At 46.5% G+C, this 21666-nt stretch overlaps 1 protein-coding gene across 3 annotated transcripts in view; it reads right to left on the bottom strand.

Moving 5' to 3' along the window:
- The window catches only part of Sip1 (septin interacting protein 1), a 34249-nt gene that overhangs the window by 1363 nt on the left and 11220 nt on the right, over window positions 1-21666 (bottom strand). For all 3 annotated transcript variants that reach the window (XM_077674648.1, XM_077674647.1, XM_077674649.1), the window contains 10 exons: window positions 19474-19686; window positions 18185-18338; window positions 16759-17044; window positions 15691-15838; window positions 14779-14972; window positions 12236-12432; window positions 10518-10736; window positions 3701-3907; window positions 2685-2851; window positions 1453-1527 (listed from right to left, as the gene is read on the bottom strand). In XM_077674648.1, the coding sequence (XP_077530774.1) occupies window positions 1453-1527; window positions 2685-2851; window positions 3701-3907; window positions 10518-10736; window positions 12236-12432; window positions 14779-14972; window positions 15691-15838; window positions 16759-17044; window positions 18185-18338; window positions 19474-19686 (1860 nt within the window). The remainder of the gene's footprint in view (window positions 1-1452; window positions 1528-2684; window positions 2852-3700; window positions 3908-10517; window positions 10737-12235; window positions 12433-14778; window positions 14973-15690; window positions 15839-16758; window positions 17045-18184; window positions 18339-19473; window positions 19687-21666) is intronic.

The following is a 21666-nucleotide window of genomic DNA, read 5'->3' as shown; positions in this document are numbered from 1 at the left end:
GCGTGTGTAGCGGCCGTTTGTGCCCGCAGAGATTTTCCATGTTTTTCAGCGTTATTAATACCTTGTAAACGACTACAAACTCAGCTACGCTCGTGTAACGGATGGCGACGATAAACATTCGTCCATGCCACCCGTGCAGGACGAATACGCCGTGCCGCCGGTGCAGGAGCGCTGCGCACAACCGCGTTTCTCCCAGAGCCGGAACGCTGACTGGCTACAGCACTTAACGGGGCCCACTAATAGCGCAGCCGTACTGTTGAGAGCTTCGTGCGTCACACGGGTGCGTCACAACCGCTCTGTCGCACGTCACAGCACGCAAGTGTGGTGGCAAGGAAGCGGTAGGTGAGCCAGGAAGAAAGAAAGCATCTTTGTTGCATGTTTGTGCGGCCCCTGCTTTACGCAGAGGTGTAATATTTGGTACACAATGTCGTGAAGGGGTACTCTAGCGATTGCGCGATTGAAATGGTGACCTTCAGAAACCTATTTAGGGCCCCTTTAAATATTTATTTTCTCAGACGTCACATTTTCCCTCTTACTGTGACAAAAATACGAGTAGTTTCAGCATTCCAAGGTGCATTACTAAGTACTAAATTTGCAACACAAATGGAAGACAGCCTCACTACCAGGTAGAAACTACATTAAAAAGCAAAAAGAAAATTTAATTGAGGGAAACAAGGGTGCCTTGCCCTCAACAGGCCAAATGAAGCAATGGCAGTGTGGGCACCTACATTTAGCCAGCCGGTAATGTAAATTTTGAAAACTGGCCGCCAGCCTTCTTCAGTATCGAACAAAGAACTAGCAAGCCTTTCATCATCATCAGCCTATCTATACCCACTGCCGGGCAAAGGCCTTTACCAAGGATCTCCAATTAACCCGGTCCTGTGCTGACTGCGACCCATTTATCCCCGCAAACTTCTTGATCTCATCGGCCCATCTAACTTTCTGCCGCCCCCTGCCACGTTTGCCTTCTCTAGGAATCCACTCTGCTACCCTATTTCTATTCTATTAACATCCTATTAATTTCAATTAATATGTCCTTAACACATGTTTGTTCCCTGACCCACTCGGCTCTCTTCTTGTCCCTTAATGTTACACCTATCATCTTCCGTTCCACTGCTCACTGCGTCTTCCTCAATTTAAGTTGAACCCTCTTACTGAGCCTCAAGTTTCTGCCCCGTAGGTGAGTATCGGTACCGGTACTGTAGGTGTGTACCGGTGAGCAAGCCTTTATCCCCCCACATATCAAGCATATAGACTACTAAATCAAGGCTCAAAGCATTATGCCATCCCCTCAATCCTAATCGCCACTCTGCACACTTTCACCAGGGCTTCGCACACAAGTGACTCGGTGTAACAGTTTACGCTGCGCCAGATACGCCGCAAAGTGGGAGAACTTGGCCACGAATGATAATTGCATTACTAATGGCATTTCGTCGGTTCCCACAAACTCACCCTCTGCTCGATGAGCTCCTTGAAAGTCATCTGCGCATTCGCTGGGGTGGTGGAAGTTCGTATGGTCTGCATGTGCTGTCGGGACCAAAAGAAGCGAGATTAGCAGTGCAACTACAACAAACAAACAAAGAAAACATTAAAGCCGTTCCACTCAATGTGAAAGCTGTCGGAAGTGCAGAGCAGTGATTCGCCATACTGGGCTGTAGCGCCGTTACACGCTCACTGCTACCACGCAATGCAATTCAAATTTCCCGCCTTCGCAGTGCTCGCGCGCCCCCTGCCTGAGACTGCGCCAGCGGGAGTTGTTCTTTTTGTGCTGGCTTTTCCTTCCACACGTGCCGTCGTTGCACTGCCACTTTTGTTCACTTACTATCATAAAAAACAACCCAACGAGCGTTCTTAACTAAATGAGTGCGAGCGCTGCCGGTTAATTACGTATATTTTGCCTCAACCGTATTTACAGTTTTCTTTGCGCTAAACAACGGGGAGATGTATGACAAGCGCCAGCGGTTCACGAGTTTTGAATGCTTATGACTATATGAACCGCTTGGCTTTCGGAGCCTCTGGGTTAGGCAGTGACGACGGAACGCCGTGTGGCTCTACTTGGGTCCACTGAGCGAGCTACGACAAAGCGAGCCCCCAAAGTGCTCTGTACTTAAAAGAAAAACAGCCGACTACACCTTCTAACTTACGACTACACCTTGGTGCATAATTCTTAATTGAATGAACGCTAACGCCTTTTGGTTCAGTAAGGGTACATTTGTCACGCATCCTTGGAAAGTGAGGGTCGGCAGTGTTCTGAAAGTGCAAACCGAGCTTGTGCACAGATAAATGGCTCATAGCAGATGGGTTTCACAAAAGGCTATTAGCACTCCAGCTGTAACACAAGCACTTCTGGAAAACTTTAACTAGTAGAAGGCAGCTAAAGAGCAGACTAATCGGAGAACCACTCAAGGGTTTGGTGCAATCCTTTTCGGAGATCTGATGCACTTTGAACGGCAAATGCGCTGTGGGCCAAAAAGAATACCACATCAGACATGAACCTGGCTCATAAACTCTCTCAGCGATTTTGTTAGGTCTCACTAAGACTTTGGTGAAAAGGTTCCACATTGAGCGCAAAGCCAAAGCATCGGACAAAGACTCGAGCTTTTTTTCAGCTACTGTTCACCCCCTGTGCTTTCCCATGTTCCCCACCTCAACTAGAGTTCTAGAGAGTTCTACAGAGTACTCACACTGTACTCGGGCCTTCCGCCCATGGCCTCCTGGGGCATGTGGGGAGGTGCAGGTGCCGGTCTGTACCCCAGCAGACCCGGTTGTGCACCTGCTGCCACCACCGGTGGCGCCACCGACAGCCCCGAAACGGCCCGGTTCATCATGTCCAGTGCCATCTTGAATTGCTCTGCACAGAAGATACCACAAAGGTTAAAAAAAATTAAATTAAATAAAAAAAAATGCGCGTCGCACTTTTTTTTTTTAGTAAAAATATTATTTTTAAGTAGAAAAAATTTCGCAAACTCCAGAGCGTTCGCAAGCACGTGAACAGTTCTCAGACTTCTAATTTCTTTTATTGCACTGGAAGGAAAAAAAAAAAAAAAGGGTGGGTATTGTTACCTATGGGGTTAGTTTCAAACATGTAATGGCGACGGCGGTACAGCGTGGTGGTGTAGAAGAGAAACCCCAAGCGAATGCATCCGCGTGTACGGCGGGGCGCTGTGCAAGTCGCCGGAGAAGCGCGAGCTCCAGGGACCGGTTCCCCTACCTTTGTCACAGGCCGCTCGGAACTTGTTTCAGCGTCTCTTTGCCAGGTGCAAACGTCGTCTGCACGGAGCCACTTTGAACGGTGGTACCTACTGCGCCCTGTGCTTACTAAGCCTAGGATTTTGCCATGGTGATTTTAAGAGCACAGACCAGACTGCTTATTTGGACCAAATTTGGACCAAGAAAAATTTGACTGCAGTTGGCCTTTAAGGCCACCACAGGGCAAAGGCCTCTCCCACAGATCTCCAATTATCGTGGTACTGTGCTAACTGCGACCAATTTAACCCCGCAAACTTCTTGATGGCGTATCACGTGATACGTTGGGCATTACAGGGTTTTAATTAATTTCAGTAATCATTAACTATCTCTTACACGCAGCTGGCACGCTTCGGTTCACTTCTGGCCTCCTTCCCCTGAGTTTTCATGCCATTTGCGGTGACGCCAGGGTCATTCAAATTCACCTTCCAGCGAGACACACAATGCCACTCACCTCGCACGCTGGGCTGCTGGAGGAGCGCGTCGGAGAAGAGCGACTTCCAGCCCGTGTACCACTTGGAGATCTCCTGGTAGTTGGGGGCGTGCTGGAGCCAGCCGGCCAGCACCTGAAGCCACTGGGGGAAGAAGGTCTTCTCCAGCAGGGTGGCCATGCTGGACGGTGGGCAGAGCTCCTCCCAGGACATCACCCACTGCCACACGTCTGCGACAAGGGGGAAGGGGAGTGACGAGATCATTCTCGCATCGATCAACTAATTAATAAGTGCGTCTTATACATCGGTGCGACTTATGTACGTTTTTTTTTTTTTCGGAAAAACTGACTTATACAAAGGTGTGACTTATAGACCGGAAAATACGGTACTAAAAAATAAACACCGGGACACTCATTTACGCCTCACGCTGGAGCACTTCAGGCTTTAAAGACAAGAGACTTTTACAGCGAAGCTGTATAGCTCTACCCCCAAACAGTTTCCTCTCCATTGGCAAAAACGCCAACGCGCCGAGAATACACTTACACACTGCATGCTTTGCCCCTCCCCAGATTTCACATTAGTGGAGATGGCCCGGGATTTTTAGATTGGTTCAAAGGCGGGGCATATCAATGTGTTTAATGAACATTCTGGATTGTACCAGAAGTGCCTGCCTTGTACCCATCTCACAAAGGATTTTCGGAACTACTGAACACGTAGCAGAAGTAGTAGCAACCCGCCAATGCGTACCCCAACTATAAACAGGTTAGCAGTGAACATAAGCTGTACTTTGCGCCATATAGACGACAAATACCAAGTGTAAGGTTTGTTTGCAAAACCAACTTTCGAGATACGTTGTAATTGTTTGTAAATACGAGCTGATATACAGGTACAGAAAACCCTCGCTATAATGGAATTGCTTTAGTTGAAATTTTGCTTTAATCGCGGTGTTCCACGGTCCACGCTACAATGCATTGGCAGCAAATTTATGCCCACTTTTAACAAAGTATCGCTTATAAGATATTAACATTTTATTAGCACACATCTCAAAGTTGGCAGCAGAGGATCACGCAATGTAATAGCCCACTAACATGGACCCACCCGTAAGCACACTGGGGCAAAAGTTTCCAGGGCGCAATTTGAACAGTCAATGTTACTTTCCCAGCTGCCTGGCAGCTAACCTCCTGCTAGACGTATGATGATATGAAGCGCAATGCTTCGCTTACGAATACAAATCAAGTGCCAAGCCACCAGACCGCACAGAAACAAACACTGAAAGTTAAAAGTGTGTCTTTGAAACTTTTGTTCCCGGTGGCACAACGTCAAAGTCATTACTCTACCGCCATAGACCTGGGGACAAAAGTTTCAAGGCCACATAAGGTCCACACGACACAAGCACAGGGAAATTAAACTACACTGTAGACCATTTATAACACAACCGCTTTAAACCTCAACACAACAACTTTAAATCTCAATTTTTACTCGTAATTGTTTTTGTAATTATGGAATGCAGAAACTTCTCCCAAGAGTACGACATTCGCGTTTAAAGCCCAACTGCACTCAAAATTTCGACCGCGCGAAATAACTGTTCCTGCATAGTATGACTAAAAAGACTGCGACGTACAAAGTATGACGCCTAAAATGGGCGTAATTATGCCGCAAGCGACCAGCAAAAATGGACGATTTTGAAAACGAAACTGGGCAAAACGCAGCCATTACGGGCAGGCGGAAGTGACGTATCAGCCGTCGGTGCAAGCGGCCAGACGGCCTGGCCTGACGGCGTGAGCTGTGCAAACCAGCCAACGCGGCCGGCTCGGCCAGCCAGGAGGAGAGTGTGAGCGCGCGGAAAAGCGAGCGCTTGTCCCGCAGGCACGACACTATTCGTGCGCTCCGACAGCAGCACACCGCGCAGGCATGATGTCGCGACGACACTCGAAAAGGAGAGAAGCGTACGGTTAGCAAAGCCTCTTGGGAGCCATGAAAGCCAGGCGTAGCGGCGCGAAATACGAGTTTCCTGAATTCTCCCACTGCGAGGCAGGCCGATCGGCCTGGACGGCTGGCATGTCACTTCCGCTAAATGGCTGTTTGCGCGAAACGCTGGCAGGTGCTTTGTCGTCTGCAAGGGCGTTATTTTGAGTGCCTGAAACTGAATAACCACGCATTGCACAGAGCTACTGGTTGCGTCGCAGTAGTTCTCATGGTACCTACTACACATTTTGAAGGCATTTAGCCAGGGTGAAATTTGAGTGCAGTTGGCCTTTAAAAGGCCTTTGAGAACCTCAAAGGTCGTTGGTAGTGCTCCTTTGACTCAAATGGCCTTTCAACCAAAGGCCTTTGAAAAACGTCCTGTAGCAGCTCAAAGGTGTCATTCGAGTCAAATGACATCTCACTCAAATGCCTTCGAAATGCGCGTGTAACACAAGTATAAAACAGAGAAAATAACCAAAAATAGGCCTGTTTTAGTTCGTGTATTGCATTTGCACTAGCATGATAACCAAACACCCTTTTCCTTTTCGAACATCTCGAAATAGGCGATGCCAGGGGTTTCCACTAACCGTACGTTGTGCTGATAGGCGACCGTCTATGGCATCGGGAACCCCCCCCCCTTCCAAAAAAAAATCCAGCTTGTGCTCTTATCACGTTGGCATAAGCCAGGCTGCTTCCCAAAGGACTCTGCAGCGTCCGTTCTTGTAGACGCAAACAAACACAGATACCTCGAAATATAAACACAAAGCATAATTGAAAGCTGCACATAAGACCGTGCGGCAGCGTCTTATGCAGAAAAAAGAGAGAAAGCAAAGACTGTACCTCTGTTTTTAAGGGGCACACTGGTCTTAAACCAAAAAACTTAATTTTTATAGTTACGATGATGAAAATTGGGGTACATGCATAGTTTTTCATTCTGATTGTAGATATAAAATTTGTTTTTGTGTAAAATGGCCACACTCAAATTTATTCGGATTTTTATATTTGAGTTTGTGACAGCCTTTGCAAAAGAACTGCTGGAGGGATGCTGCTGAAGAAGGTACCAGTGAACTGTGCACAAATCAAGGAGTGCAATAAAGACTAAGATCATCATTCTATCTGGTGTGTAGCATAAGTTACGACCATTTGAAGTTTGGGCCTGGAAGGTGGGAACCAGAAAAACTGGTTTTGCCTTCCAATCCCGAACTTCAAATGGTCATAACTTCTGCTACAGACCAGATAGAATGATGACGTTAGTCTTAATGCATTCCTTGATTTGTGCACAGTTCACTGCTACCTTCTTCAGCTGCACCCTCCCAGCAGTTTTTTTACGAAGGCTGTCAAAAAATCATATCACAATCAGAATGAAAAGCTGTATAGGTGCCATATGTCCCCCACTTTTTATCATAGGGTTGCCACCTTTCCCCGAAAACAAAAAAACAAAAAAACAAAAAAAAAATGGCCCTTCGGGGAGGGGGGGGGGGGGTATATAGAATGTTTATTTTGTGTTTAAAAAAAGACGCCATGTTTCTGACATGCAGTGCCATTTATTGTAGTGTTTTCTTAGAGAGAAATCAACATAACGTTTGTACTGAAAGTGATTTCACTGAAACGTTACCGCAATTGCTGACCGCGGCGGTAGCATTTCGTTGTTTTGTTCCTCCCTTAGGTCACCCTCCATCTCAGGCAGCGCGCTCGCCCGGGTATTTTCTCTGTTCGCGTTTCTTTGCGCAGCTTGTCGACACATATTCATCATCTTGGTTGTTGAATTCACGCTTATAAAACGGCAAAACGGACATAATCACGGCCCACGGGCCAAAAAAACCGGCGAATGACGGCCGGTTTTAGACATAGACCGGCAACCGGCCCGCTGTTTAAAAAAACCGGTCGGGCCGGTCCAAAACCGGGCAGGTGGCAATGCTATTTTATCATCATAACTGTAAAAATAATTTTTTTTTTATCAAAGACCCATGTGCGCCCTTAATTAAGTGGCATTCGTTTGAGTGATGATAAACAAGAAAGATTAATTGGTAGATTGTGATGTGGTTGGATTCGTGCATGTTTTGTTTATAGTGCGAATTTTCACTGCTCCCATGACAAACGTCACAAGTTGTCTACCCTGTAACACCGTGGTTTGTCACAATTTGTTCGCACAGTAGCAATGAAGGGAGACTGAAGTGAATTTGTTGGTTTCCATTCGTGGCTGCATTGTGCAATTTAAAACCCATGCAATCCGTTACTATTTAGCAAAAGTCTGAAAACCTTTAGTTTGCGGGAATGCACCATTTGCTGCCACCACGCCAACTACCGCAACGACATTCCAGTGATGTTGTACGCGCTTGCATGCTACCGAAGGCTGCAAAAATTGGGTAAGCAGAAAGAAACTGACAACATGTGTGCCATATTCCAGGCCTTAACTCTTTCGCGACCGCTCCATAGGCCATCGATCACATATGATCGATGGTTTCACGAGCCTGCAGAATGCAAATTTTCGCTCGGTGGAACACCTAGCGACATCCAGGAGATAGTTTGAAAACTATAGTTTTCTCTTTTGTGAAGTTTCTTTTTTTATCGCCAGGCGGCAACGCATCAGATATTTTATTCTGACGGGCAGTGGTTTCGAATGTAAACAAACATGGCGTCATACTCGCGCGAGCGCGATAAGAAATCCGCCTCATCTCGTCTCGCACATCTTCGCCTTCTACTGTGGATTTTAACGATGAGAGTGGCAGTGAAGAGTCGGAATGCGGCTTTAGAGATCGGATTTCCGCTCGAGTGAGGATTCAGGTGTCGATCAGCCTGGAACATCAAATCGCGCTCAAAGGTGGGTGTTGGTTTCGGTTTCAATTGTCTCTGGAGTAGCTATGTGCGCTTGAAATATGTTCTGGCTGGTTTATATTTGTTCGCTAGGGTGTTAACTGCCTATGGTGGTGATCTCCTGCCACCATCTCAGAAAGGGATCAAGCTTTCGCCGAGACGAAAGCCCGGCGTGTACCTGGGCGACGACGTAGCCATGGCCCTAGTGCCAAAGAGATCACGCACAAAACAAAAAACCAGTTACACCTAGCCGCATCAAACTTTCGCGATGAAGAAACAAAGCATTGTGTTAGATTTTGTATATCCTGAAATAATTTTATTCTTTTTTAATATTTTTATATTTACGCTTTTTCTATCTTTTTCTGCAGTTTTTTTTACAAAGTTTTTACTTTAAGATTTTTTCATGATTCTATCGTCAGTGTTGAAGTAAAACTTGGTATTGTACGTTAAAGAACATATAATTAGCTGCATTTTGATATATGCTAAGGCAGGATGGTACCTTTGCTTTATGTAATAAAAAATTTGTAGCGAGACCTCACTTTTTTATCACTTTTTTGGGCGGTCCCGAAAGAGTTAATCCAGCAAGGTAATTCAACAATGCTGACAACTCCCCCTCAGTTGAGAATCACAATTGAGAGCTGAGAGTCAGCTGAGAGTCATTAGTTGAGAGTCAAGATTACATGCGACCTAAAGTGCTTCCACCACCACCGAGCCATCACACACACGCACACACGGTCCCCCAAAACAGCCATCCGTACCATGCTGATACTTATCCTTAAAAGGGTACGAACTTTTCTTTCCAAGGGAATCTGTGGGGACGTCGTTGGTAAGGCAATTAGCGTTATGAACCACTGCATCAAGCATGAGTAGAAAGTTTTACAGTGCTTACACAACATAATGCAAAGAAGATTTGTACACACTTTTAGGAAGCTTCGCTCACAATTTCACCCTTTGTTTCACTTCGTATTAAAAGTGTACAAATAACAAGGAATAGGGATTTTAGGGATACGGGAACAGAAATTTTAGGGAATACGACATATTAAATGTGTAGAAATAATAAGAAATAGGGATTTTAGTGACTCAGAAATAGCAATTTTAGGGAATAATAAGAAATAGAGATTCTAGGGATTAGGGATAGGGACTGAAAATTTACCCCTTTCTTTTACCTAGTATTAAATGTGTAGAAATAATAATAACAGAGATTTTTTAGAAAAGTTATGCATAACTGATAATAAGGGGAACGCTATCCGCTTTTTTTTCTCGTGTGCCCTACTCGTTTGCCCCACGAGTTGCGCTTCAGCGAGCGGTTAAAAGCGGTCGCTGGAGCTACCCACATCGTGCAGGCGGTCTCCGCGGCTGCGTCAGCACGCCTGTGGCTTGCGGGGCACGTTTTTGCGGGAAGAAAACGCTCCATGCCGTTCACGCTGATGCCCGCGTAGACAATTAAGCTCCGACACAGTGCGCCAGCGGTGTATGCACGCCACGCAGTTTGTAGGCAAGGGGCTCGCTCACAGACTCCGTCGCTCGCTGCATCCGCGGCATTGGGCGGCCCGTGTTGCTGTTCACGTTTTATTGAGACCGCATTTCGGCGTTTGCGTCTCCCAAAGCTACCTGTACAACTTAAATTTCGTGCGTAGTTCTCCATGAAACTTCATCACATTGAAATTCCGGCAAACGGGACTTCATTACACAGAGGGTGAAAATACATGGTGTGTATACACTTGAAGTTACAAAAAATTCCATGGTTCGTTACATCGGGGGTTTCGTTACATTGAACTTCGACACATCGAGGTTTAACTGTACTTCGCTGCCCATTTGGGAAATACTACACCTTCCCCAGAAGAAACGGATTTGAGAAACCGATATGATGGCAGCTTAGCACTCTTCCCTGAGGAACTACCATGGTGGTGTTGGTGTAGATTGATGGGCATACAGAAGCTTCTAACATGGCTCAGAAAATTTTGGCAAAGACTGTACTTCGCTGTACTAGGGGGCAATACTATACCCCTCCCCGGAAAGACTGACGTGACGCTGAGCGAGGTCTTTTCGCAGAAAACTCACCGAGGTGCTGCTGGTGGGGGTTGATGGGCATGGACTGCAGGGCGAGGGCCAACTTGGGCAAGATGTTGGCGACCACGAAGGCCTCCAGGGTGCCCTGGGAGAAGACCCCCCGCCAGGGCTCCAGGATGAGCTTGGCCGAGCTGTCGCTCGGGTGCCACGCATTCAGGGCGTTGGCCAGCTTCAGACGGATCGGGGGGTACAGGGGCTCCAGTCGGGAGGCTGCAGAAGGGGAGAGAGAGGGGCGGAGGGAAACTTGACCACACTAGTGCACACTTGGCGTTCCCACAGGGTGCGAACTGAACCCAAGCTTATTTATTGCAGGGGAAAAAGAAGTTGACAAGTTGATGCGCTTCAAACACCTGCCTGCACTGGTTAGTGGATATTATGAAGGTGCTCCATTTAGAAAAATTATAGAATGCTTTGAGGTATTCTAATCGAGCATGGAATGTGCCAGGCCTACGCCGGTTTGACCCTGCAGTGAGGACTTTTTTTTCAGAGAATTACAAGTGCTGCAGTTTTATTAAATCCGTAAAAAAAGACACAGCGAAAAAATTAACCTAACAGAAAGAGTGTGATGCAGCCTTTTAAAAGCAGCAATATTTTGGCTTCCAACTTGGATGAAGCCTTCAAGTGGCAAATGATATTAATTGCCATTTACATCATCAATCCAAATAACAAATAAGAAAAGTTTTCAGAACATCGAGAACCTCATAGATGCCGCCCCACGCAACATCATGCACTTTACACTTCCCTTTAGAGCTAACAACCTGAAGTACAACAGCGACGCAAACACTTTCGGGGCCATGAAAACTCGCGTACTTTAAATGGCAGGTTCTAAAGATAACACTTTGGCTTTGTGTTCTTTTTAACATTCTCAAATAAACAACTCAGTCTAATGGAACCCTTTAATTTTGTATTGTAACAAGACTTTCAACAGCTCAGAACTCGAATAAGTAAATGCACGGCAGCATTTAGTTTTTGTGTTCTCATTACAGCATCTTATAGGAAATTGGTAAGCATTTACTGCCTTGCTGCACCATCATTTAGACCATGTCTGTGTCACCAATTTCTCACATCTAAATACATAGCAATGCAAAAAATAATGTGTTTATTGATAGCATCATCACAGCAGTGACAATGTGACAATGTTGTGACATAACTATCGTGATGTGATGGGACTATCTCACCCCACCTGCCTACAAGTGTTGCCATCTAAAAATAAACTTTGCAGAAGGACCATGACCTCATTTGGACTAGAAGGCACCAAATGCATTAAAATTTCTTGCATTTCCCGGGAAAACAAAATACTGGCCATGTGCAAAACTGTCACAACCGTGACAACGTCGTGACGTAAACATCATAATGTTATGTAACCATCGGTCCAACATCTAGCTACCCATGTTGCATACTTCGCAGTGTGACTATGCTCTCATTAGAACACAAAAGCACTCATTTAAATTGAGTTATTTACATTTACACAATTGAGTTCTTTACAACAGAACACTGGCCACTTACGAAACCGTTACAACCATGACAATTCTGTGACGTAACCATCGCAACATGACACTACCACTGCACCACATCTGGCCATTGATTTCACCATCTCAAAACATTTGGACAAGAAAGTGCCGACTGCGGTAAATTTCTCGAGTTTCCCAAGAAAGCAAGATAGTGGCCACCAGCAGAACGGTCACGAGCGTGACAGTGTCCTGACATACCCATCAGGGGGAGCCAGGGGTGCAGCCATGAGTGGATGGGCACGGTGTCTGTGAGGGGGTTCCACGCCTCCACCTCCGCCTGCAGCTTCGGCAGCACAAACTGCTCCAGGACATTCTCCAAGATCCAGCGAGGAAGCAGCGGCATCCACGTCTCCAGCAGCTCGATCAGCGGGTCGCAGTCCCGTGGCTCCCACGCCCTGCAAACGATGCACACAGCACAGTAATTCTTTTGAAAGTTTTATTAGGGGAATGCATCATCGTATGCATCTGCTTTATGAAGAAGAAAAAAAAATTAAACGCAAGTACTGCATACACTGTGAAATTTCTTAGCCGTTGGACTTGGTCTCTCTCCAATTTATACTTCAGGCCTTCAGTGTTGTGTGGCTTTCGGTGTATATTGCCTTTCTCTGCAGTTTTTTTTTTTTTCTCAATCTGTCAGTCTTCACTTATCACCCCAGCCTCTCATGGATGAGCAGAAAAACATGACATTGGGATTTTGCCTTAACAGTGATGGCCGGCGGCACAGGTAAAGAGAAACCATAGCAACTGCTTTAACAAGGAACATACAGAATTTTATTTTTATACTGTTTAGTCTGGTTTTAAGAGGTCACATCGTTATCAAGACTGTCGATAAACAAAGTATTGATGAAATTTTTAGGGGCTGGGGCTGTTGGCATCTCCTGTCGTCGTCGTCATCGTAATTGTCGTCTCATGTAGTCAAGGTACCAAAACACCGGGACACTCGTTAACGCCTCGCGCTGGCTCCATTCGTAACACGCATTAAAAAAACACTGGGACACCCGTTCATGTCTCGTGCTAGAGAGCTTCGTGATTCAAAGACAAGAGACTTTAACAGCAAAGCTGTATACCTGTACCCTCAACAGTTTCATCTCCGTTGGCAAAAACGCCAAGGCGCCAAGAATACACTTACACACTGCATGCTTTGCCCCTCCCCAGGTTTCACGTTAGTGGAGATGGCCCGGGTTTTTTTTCCTGCTGAAAGTCACTAATGATTATAAACAAAATTAAGAAGTTGTTGCCACGTGGGCTGGTTGCGTCTTTGTGGAGGAGTGTTGCTGAGCACCCTTTGGTCGGCACAATCACGTGACGCAAGTCAGGGAACGTGCGCAACTACAGCAGAACGCCCGGTATCTTCATTTCCTACTTGTGTCTGGTTAAACACCATTACAAACATCAAATGCGGCCATACAAAATGCATTTAACTTGCATCCATGAGCAATAGGTGAACACCTCCTTAAGCACACAAGCTCAAACCGATTTCACACAGCAGCACACCTCGATGCTTACCTCTCCTGCTTATATTCCAACCTGATTTGTTTAAACATGCCATTTGTTGATAGTAACCCCACCTCATTATAAGTGTACAAGTGCATTGTTTTTGTCTCTCTTTCATAAAAAATACCCTGCTTGATTATTTCTCAGCCATCTTTATTATGCTAATCCTTGAATAGGTCAACCCAATCAATACCATGTCAACTCTGGGCCTATTGAATAAGCTAGCTGTTTGTAATTAATTGAGCCGATCCCTCTACAACAAAAAGTTCAGAATCGGAGTTTCCTGCACTCAACCTGAACCTGGGACATGCAGTAGTGGAGGGCTACGGATTTACACCCTCTCATTTCTTTGACCCAAGTCAGAATCTTACAAAAAAAGTATTTTTTTTTTCTTCTCTCATCTTCGTAGAGAAAACGGCTCCAGTAGATCAACCCTAAACCCTCTGTTCGGCACCCTGGCCACCGCACAACTGTTCCAGGGACCCTTTCCAAAGCTGGCTATCCCACTCGTTCCTCTCATTAAACTTTTTTGCCTCTTTTTCACATGCCTGTCTCGTTTTTTGACCTGGCAGCTTTACCAACAAGCTGCTCCTATGTCCATTGGGCCGATCTTTCTCGCACCCGGCTAGTTCCCTTTAACAAGTTCGCCTTTTTAATTTTTTTGAGCTGACCACTTTGCAAACGAGTTGGTCTTTCTATCAAGAAACTGATTCCCTCAACAAGCTAGTTTCTTTATTCGAGATGACCGCTCCTTCCACATCCCTCTCAGCAAGCTCCTTCCCTCAGCAAGCTTGTCTCTTTTTCTGAACTGACTGCTCCGCTCTATTGACGAGCTCCTCCCACAACCCTCTCAGCAAGCTCGTTCCCTTTTAACAAGCTCGTCTCTTTTTTTCGAGCTGATCGCTCTGCTCTACTGACGAGCTCCTCCCAAATCCTTGTCAGCAAGCTCGTTCCCTCAAGTATGTCTCTTTTTTAGAGCTGACCACTCTAGTGATGAGCTCCTCCCACATCCCTCTCAACAAGCTCATTGCCTCAGCAACCTTCTATTTTTTTTGAGCTGACCGCTCTACTGACAAGCTCCTCCCCCATCCTTGTCAGCAAGCTCAGTTCCCTCAACAAGCTGGTCTCTTTTTTTCGCGCTGACTGCTCTACCCACAAGCGCCTTCCCTGTCCAGCAAGGAGCTGGTCTTCCCCTCGACTGCTCCCACACCACCCCACACGCGGTCAAGAGAAGAGCACCCGCTCACAGGACGGCCTGTCGCACGGCGGGCATCCAGGTCTCCCAGACGAGGTAGTGGTAGGGGTCGTCCTCGGGCGAGTCCCGCAGGTCGTGCAGGCGGCTGCCGCTCGTGCCCAGCAGCAGGTCCTTCCACGTGCAGAACAGGTCCACGTGCGCGTCCGTCTGCCGCAGCGGCTGCCACAGCTCCAGCTGCTGCTTCACCTGGGCCGCCGTTCCGGGAATGATGGGAAGGAGTTAACGAGGGTTCTGACCCGCACATGCCTTTAAAGCGAAAGACTCGAATGGCTTACTGGGCAAAGAAGTGCAAGCCTGATGTCACAGCAGAGCTGTGTCCGTCTCACTAAGCTAAACCCGACGAGCGCCATACAAGTCACTGAGCAAATAAATACGGCACGAAGTCAGAAACGAATCCACCTGGCAGCCCTTGTGAAGTCTGAGGCCGTTGTATGGGAGCGTATTCATCAGAACTAAAATATAACAAATCTACATTGTTGGTGGAGTCACCAATGCTGCTGGGGTAAGAAAAATCAGCAGCAGCAGCAGCAGCAGCAGCTGCCAAAGTCCCCGCCACAGCTGTCCGCTTTTGCGGAGCGCGCCGTGAAGCGGACGCCATTTTCACACAACTCACCGCTATGGCGGGTTCAAATTTCACTCTCGGCGCCCTCTCCGCACGCGAAATGTCAATAAAACATAAAATCGAAAGAGTTGTCAATATATACGCCAGATGGCCTTAGGTGTCCAGAAGGCACCGTTTTTAGCTTTCGCGAGTCGTTTGAAATCATCGGAACTTCATGTCCGATGGCCTATGGTGCCATAAGGAAAGAGTAAAAGGGTCCAGCCCATGTATGTAGACACGTTATCTATATTCCTGCGCAAAAGCACTACATAGCCAACCAGCTGTAGCTTTAATGAACCTTACCATGGGGCAGACGAGGGTGATGGCCAGGTCTGAGAGGCCGTACGTCTTGTACTCTTCGTAGAACTCGTCTTGCAAGGTGTGAAACGCCGTTGAGCATTCCGACAGGGTCAGGGGTTCCGCATGGTCCTCTTGGCTTCTGTCGACTAGCCTGTCAGTTTAAGAAAAAAAAAGTGCGTGACAAAAAGCAATTACGGTACCATTAACCATCACAAAACAATAGCCCGATGGAATGAACGCACATCTGCAGTGGGGGGAACGAGCGACAGGATGGGTGACCTAGACTAAACGAGAAAACCAGAAGAAAACAATTTTCGCACAAAGAACGGATTACAATAGCCAACCGTTTTCTTTGACTAAAAAAATTCGGACTTGCTGGATATTTCGGACTTTTCTGAGGAACGGCCAGTTGTCCCATTGGAGTAATGGCTCACGAATTTTTCGGACTGCTCTTTATTTGGACTATTTTTCATTCCCTTCCAGGTCCAAAAATGACAGCATCTCCACTCCGTGGATGATGGCGAGGGTGTGGAGTATGGGGACTCGAAACTACATCTAAGTTGCACCCCGAGTGACATCCGATTTCAGCCGTGAGTTGCACCTTGATTATTCTCTAAATGTAACTGCAACTCACGGCTCAGATCGAATTTCACTTAATTTTCGCTTGATGGTGGTGTGAGCACGGATGGACACGGACGGACATTGGGAGGTTCTAAGTTACCGTTACAGGAGGAAGTAAGCCGCTTGACTCTCGAGTACTAACTCATGGTCGTAGCCCAATGGGTAAGACGATTGACACTAACTCTGTCTGGTCTACCAGACACAGGCTCGAATCCTGCCGGTGCCTGTGTGATTTTTTTCGATTGTAAATGCTATGCACACAGACATGGACGGACATTGTGCAGTCCTAAGGTACTCCGCACCTAAAAATCGGTCGGCTACTGTACAGCTTACATGGGTAAGAAAGAGTCGGAACTCAACGGCAGAGGCCTTAGTACTGTCTCAAGCTGTATTTAGCCAATATGTCATGATGATGATAATGGACAGCCAGAAACAAGGAGGATCGCTCACGTCTGGACAATGTCGGCCAGCTTGGTGAGCCGCCGCTCCTGCCTCTCCTCGGTCTGGACGAGCTCGTCGAGGCGCTCGATCTCGTGCTGCAGGTTGACCGTGCGGTCTTCCTCGTGCTTGGCCTCGCGGTCGTTCTGCACGATCCGCTGCTCGGTCATGTCCACCAGCAGCTCGAGGTTGTTGGTGAGCTCGGGCACCGAGAAGTGCGAGCCCACGGCTCGCTTCAACTCGATCTCTTCCCGGTCCTCCACCGGCCGGCTGTGCTGCTGGTGCAGCTCGTGGTAGCCTGGCGGCCGTATTAATACCGTCAATAACATGAACCATAACAGCAATAATATTAATATTACAACCTGTACCTTCAGTACTTCCCAAAGCCAGCAAAGCCCAAAGCTACAGATGAAGTACGAGTACAAACAGAAGCGGCATTTGCGGTATGTCGCTTTAGCCAATCCCCCAAGCCTCGGTTCGGCCAATCCCCTTGGTGGTACATTCTAGTGTAAGGGAATGAACAAAAAAAATGATATTCAAGTACACATATAAGTGGCAGTCACGTTACATTGCTTTAGCCCATCCCCCAAGTGACTACTCCATCGCAGCCATAATGCCTCGGCCAATCCCCCCTGGGCGATTGTGCACTGGTTTTAGTGCAATGGGGTATGAACAAGGAGGCTATGCGATGACAAGTACCATGAAATTCTTAGGGGAGGGAAGCTGGTCAACTCAGCCAATTCCCTACATTGTCATGTCCTGGGGAAGTCAGAATATATTTGCCAATCCCCTTCCGCCGGTGTGCTCCAGTTGATGCCTGTCAAGCTGTTCTCTCATGCGGCATGCTGTAAACACATCAGGCACAACAACAACAGGCACAACAATTTTTCCTTTTTTATGAGCCTTCTTATCAATAAGTTATGATAAGACAGATAAACGATATGACAGGAGCGCAGCGGGTAATAAATTTATGTGCTGCACTAGCAAGTAGAAGTCCTGACAATGTAGCTCCAAGAACACTTGCACCATAAAATCTCACACTGGAAACTTGTCTAAAAATACATATTCAATTTACCACTCGCATATATATCATTCTATTCTGTTTTGTCTTGCTGTTATTTGGAGGTTTCTTTGAAATTTTTTTAATATGGGACCATCATTTCTATATTATAACATTCCTTTCTTCCATCACTAAGCTGGATTGGACTTTGAATATAAAATAAATTTAGCACCCTTATCAGGATCTAAAGCTCGAAAAAATTTCAACCACTTATCCTTAGCTTGATGCCATGCCTACTGGAAACAGAGAGGGCGCTACAAAAAGTACACTGCACATAAACCCCCACTGTTCCTCCAGTGTAACACGAGCTGGGCCTTTCAGAAATAAGGGGGTGCACTTGAACAAACCAGTGACACATTCCCGGTCACGGTCACGTACCGGAGAGGACTCGCTGCTCAGGACCGGTCATGTCGATGACCTTCACCTTGCTCAGCTTGCTTTGCGGTCCCGTTGAGGAGGGCTTCTTGTACACGCCCTCGGACTTGACCTCTTCGATCGTCTTGTAGACATAGGTCACCTTCTTCTCACCCTCCTGCCCACAGAGATAGGGAGAGAACAGCCTTTATTGGGGGCAAGCTGGGCTCTAGGCCTGTTAGAGGAAGTGGGTAAAAGGGTGGGGTAAGTCGTAACAGGCTCTAGGATAGATCTAAGATCTCGGTCTTGTCGCAAGTCTTCCGGAAGAAGCAGGAGTATTGCATTAGGAAGAGAGTAGCAGACTTGCCATTTTAAACTGCTCGAGCAAGACTGCTTAAGAGTCTGAACAGTGCGATTAGGTAAAGGGTGGGAGTCTTCCCAAAAGCGGGAGGTGTACAAAGGTGCAGTTGAAGGCAGTAAACCTAACGGCAATACCTACCTCTTTGTTGTACACAGCAAATATGATTGCTAGTGTTGGAGGTGAAGAATTGAATGGCTTACCTTCTTCTGGCAGTTCAGAATGTGACTGTAAACCTACACTGCAAGCGCCCATCGAGTGCAGTGCCAAGGTTACAAACTGGAATGTCAAACATCTGTCCCCTTCACTGCTGTCCTACAAAAGATTGCGTTTGCATTTGATACGCGTAATATCCCTTCTCTCGCCTTGCACTTGACTTCGGTGTTTTCCTGTTCTCCCCCACTACAGGTTTACAAACTGCACAATTCACCACACTTTCAGTTGAGCAACATTGTGAAGTACAGTAGGTGGCTAGGCACATAAACAACAGTGATGCGAGAAGCTGAAAAGAGACCGTTGACACCGCTGACCATAAGTTGGAAAAAAAAAGAAGAAGAAAAGAAACACTGAATGGCAGCAAACAGCCCACCCGTAAACCAGCTACATCTCGACTGTACATCATATCAGCTCAACTCAGTAAAGGAAGAGGACAACGAGGTTTTATCCCCGCTGGCTGACTCTCAATGCACCACGTTACATTGATGCACCAGTTAACGTTCCATCCCATCAATCACCTGTAAATAAACCATTTCATCCCGTAACAATTTAAAGGTCATAATTTCCACCTTTGTGGAAGAAAATGGTACTGAATACAATGGTGTACAATGGTGCGGGGATGAACAGAAGCAAAACCCCAATGTTGCTCTACCAGGATGCACTGAAATCCCCAACGAGTACTTAAGATTAACACTCCCAGCACACTTAAAGTTCCAGAGAGTGTGAGAGACAAGCACACCTTCCGTTTCCGCCACTGGTTTAGCTCAGTTGGTGCAACCTTGGGGCGCGCCGCGGCTCCAGCCTCTGCCGCTCCGTCAGCCAGGAGCTTGGGCCCCGCGGTCTCCGGTCCATACAGGCCGATGGCACCCTTGCCCTTGCGCACTTTGGCCTCGATGGGTGCCGAGATGCCCTGCAGCTCTCGGCCCAGACCTCTGCCCGGCTGGTAGCCCATCTACAGAGCAAAAGGGAAGAGGGTTGTCAGCATCAGGACGAGAGGAGACCACAATGCAGGGAGAAGAAGGGAAAAGAAGAGGAACCAAGACGTGTCCTTGCGGGACACCCAACTCCTTGGTACTGAATTAACAGGCACCTAGTTGCGCACAGCCAAAAGGCAGCAGATTCTCGGGTGAAGAGGGAGCGACTGTGAGAGGGAGACGTCTGTTACTCTTCAGCATTCTTCCACAGCAAAAGAAAAGTAGTTTCATATGTACTCCCCAGTGCACTACAGTCCCTGTAATGGTTTTGTGCCCTTTTCTTTATGTTTCTGACCTACCCAAGCTTTTATCACTATACCATCTGTACACAGTAGGCCACCGTTCAAAAGTGTCACCAGAAGAAGTGACAGCGCTTGAACTGAGTTCTTTTAAAACCAGCAATGCCGTCAATGCTCTACAAAGAGTAGAACCTGTGCCTAAAAGTGTTTTCTGTTGCTAGGCTCAAAAAAAAAAAAAAAGAGAGAGAACAAAGAGAGGCTACAGTTATATGCACACCGTTCCATATAATTTACACTGTGTAACTAAATTGTTTATGTGCACTTGAGTAAGACCATCACTAGCACAAATTCCACTACCGTAAAGTTCCGAGAGAACGCCCTCTCCCAAAACATGGCCCACCCCCCCCCTTTTTAGGGGTGAGGTATTCAATTTACTAAAAGACCCCGAAGATCGCCCACCCCCTAAAATCGATGCCTTTAGCGCCGATGAGTGAACAAAATAAACTCGCATCATCTATTCATGTGTTGATGTGGTCACTTATTTATGCTTTATGCACTTAACCCAAAACTTTGGCCATGTCGTAATTTTCTTGATATCTCCGCAGTTTTGGTTGACAATGCGGCCACTTTTTTGTAGTTTTCGCACTTAGCCCAAAAGATCGCCTATCCTGTATTTTTCACTTGATATCTCTGTATTTTGGGTGGGCGTTCTTTTGGAACTTTACAGTAGATTTGTGTAGCCTTGTTAACAAGGCCAATTATGCCCATAGTTACCCCATTATATATAAGAACACGAGAAACGTGCAGTACACATAACTGTAGCCTTTCTACCTTGTTTTATTTACCACACCTAACAAGCCAAAATCCCGTCCAGTGTAACAGATGTCACATTGCTTGCATGTGGGCCACAAAAAAATTTTTATCCGAGGCTGTAAGGAGGAAAAAAATCTGTGCTGTTCATGCATGACCTGAACATGTGCCTCAGCTACGGCCTCACTCCCTTTAATAATTTAAAAAGCTTTCCTCACAGACAACTTCCGTTCAAGCCTCACAAACAACAGGTGCGGAGCATCCGTGTGTTCTGTAATTTGAATAATAGGTTTTGACGTGGGCGGTGAAGTGTGAAAATATGCTGCCACAATGATGGAAGGCCATGATGGAAGACCTGGCCTTCTAATGACACAAGCCGCAAAGGTGAAGTTGTCTAATCCGAACGCCGATCATCCTGAAACGTCCCTACAAATTTCATTTTAAGACCAAATGCTATTCAGTCAGCTTACTGAAACAGAGTTATATAGTTATTCAGGCTTCTTGTTAAGCCAAATGCCTCGCCACTATACCTCCCCACATTAGTGAGAATAAAAAAAAAAGACGAAAAGAAAAAAAAAGGCAAAATGATAAGCATAAAACAGGGCGGCTACCGATATACTGTCTGTCTTTTCCCTTTACTAAATAAATAAAGAAGGGCCACACCAGCCAATCCCTTTTACTCCTGTTTTCTAGAGACTCGTCAGCTCAACTCACTAAACTGAGCCAAATTACTTTCATAAAAGAAAGCAGCTCATAAAGTGACGGCTCTCAACGGCCTAAAGTGTTTTATAGAATAGATCATATAAAAGACGAGAGGACGTCACCTAGAGCGCCAGAACCATCCCCGTCACCTTCAAACTCTAAACCAAAAAAAGTAAAGCCGTTCCACTCAATGTGAAAGCTGCCGGA

Source organism: Haemaphysalis longicornis, unplaced genomic scaffold (genome assembly GCF_048455015.1).
Source record: "Haemaphysalis longicornis isolate Haplotype H1 unplaced genomic scaffold, Haemaphysalis longicornis Haplotype H1 scaffold_6, whole genome shotgun sequence".
Taxonomy (NCBI): Eukaryota; Metazoa; Arthropoda; class Arachnida; order Ixodida; family Ixodidae; genus Haemaphysalis; species Haemaphysalis longicornis.
Note: the sequence above shows the minus strand (reverse complement) of the source record. Positions and strands in the feature narration are given on the sequence as shown.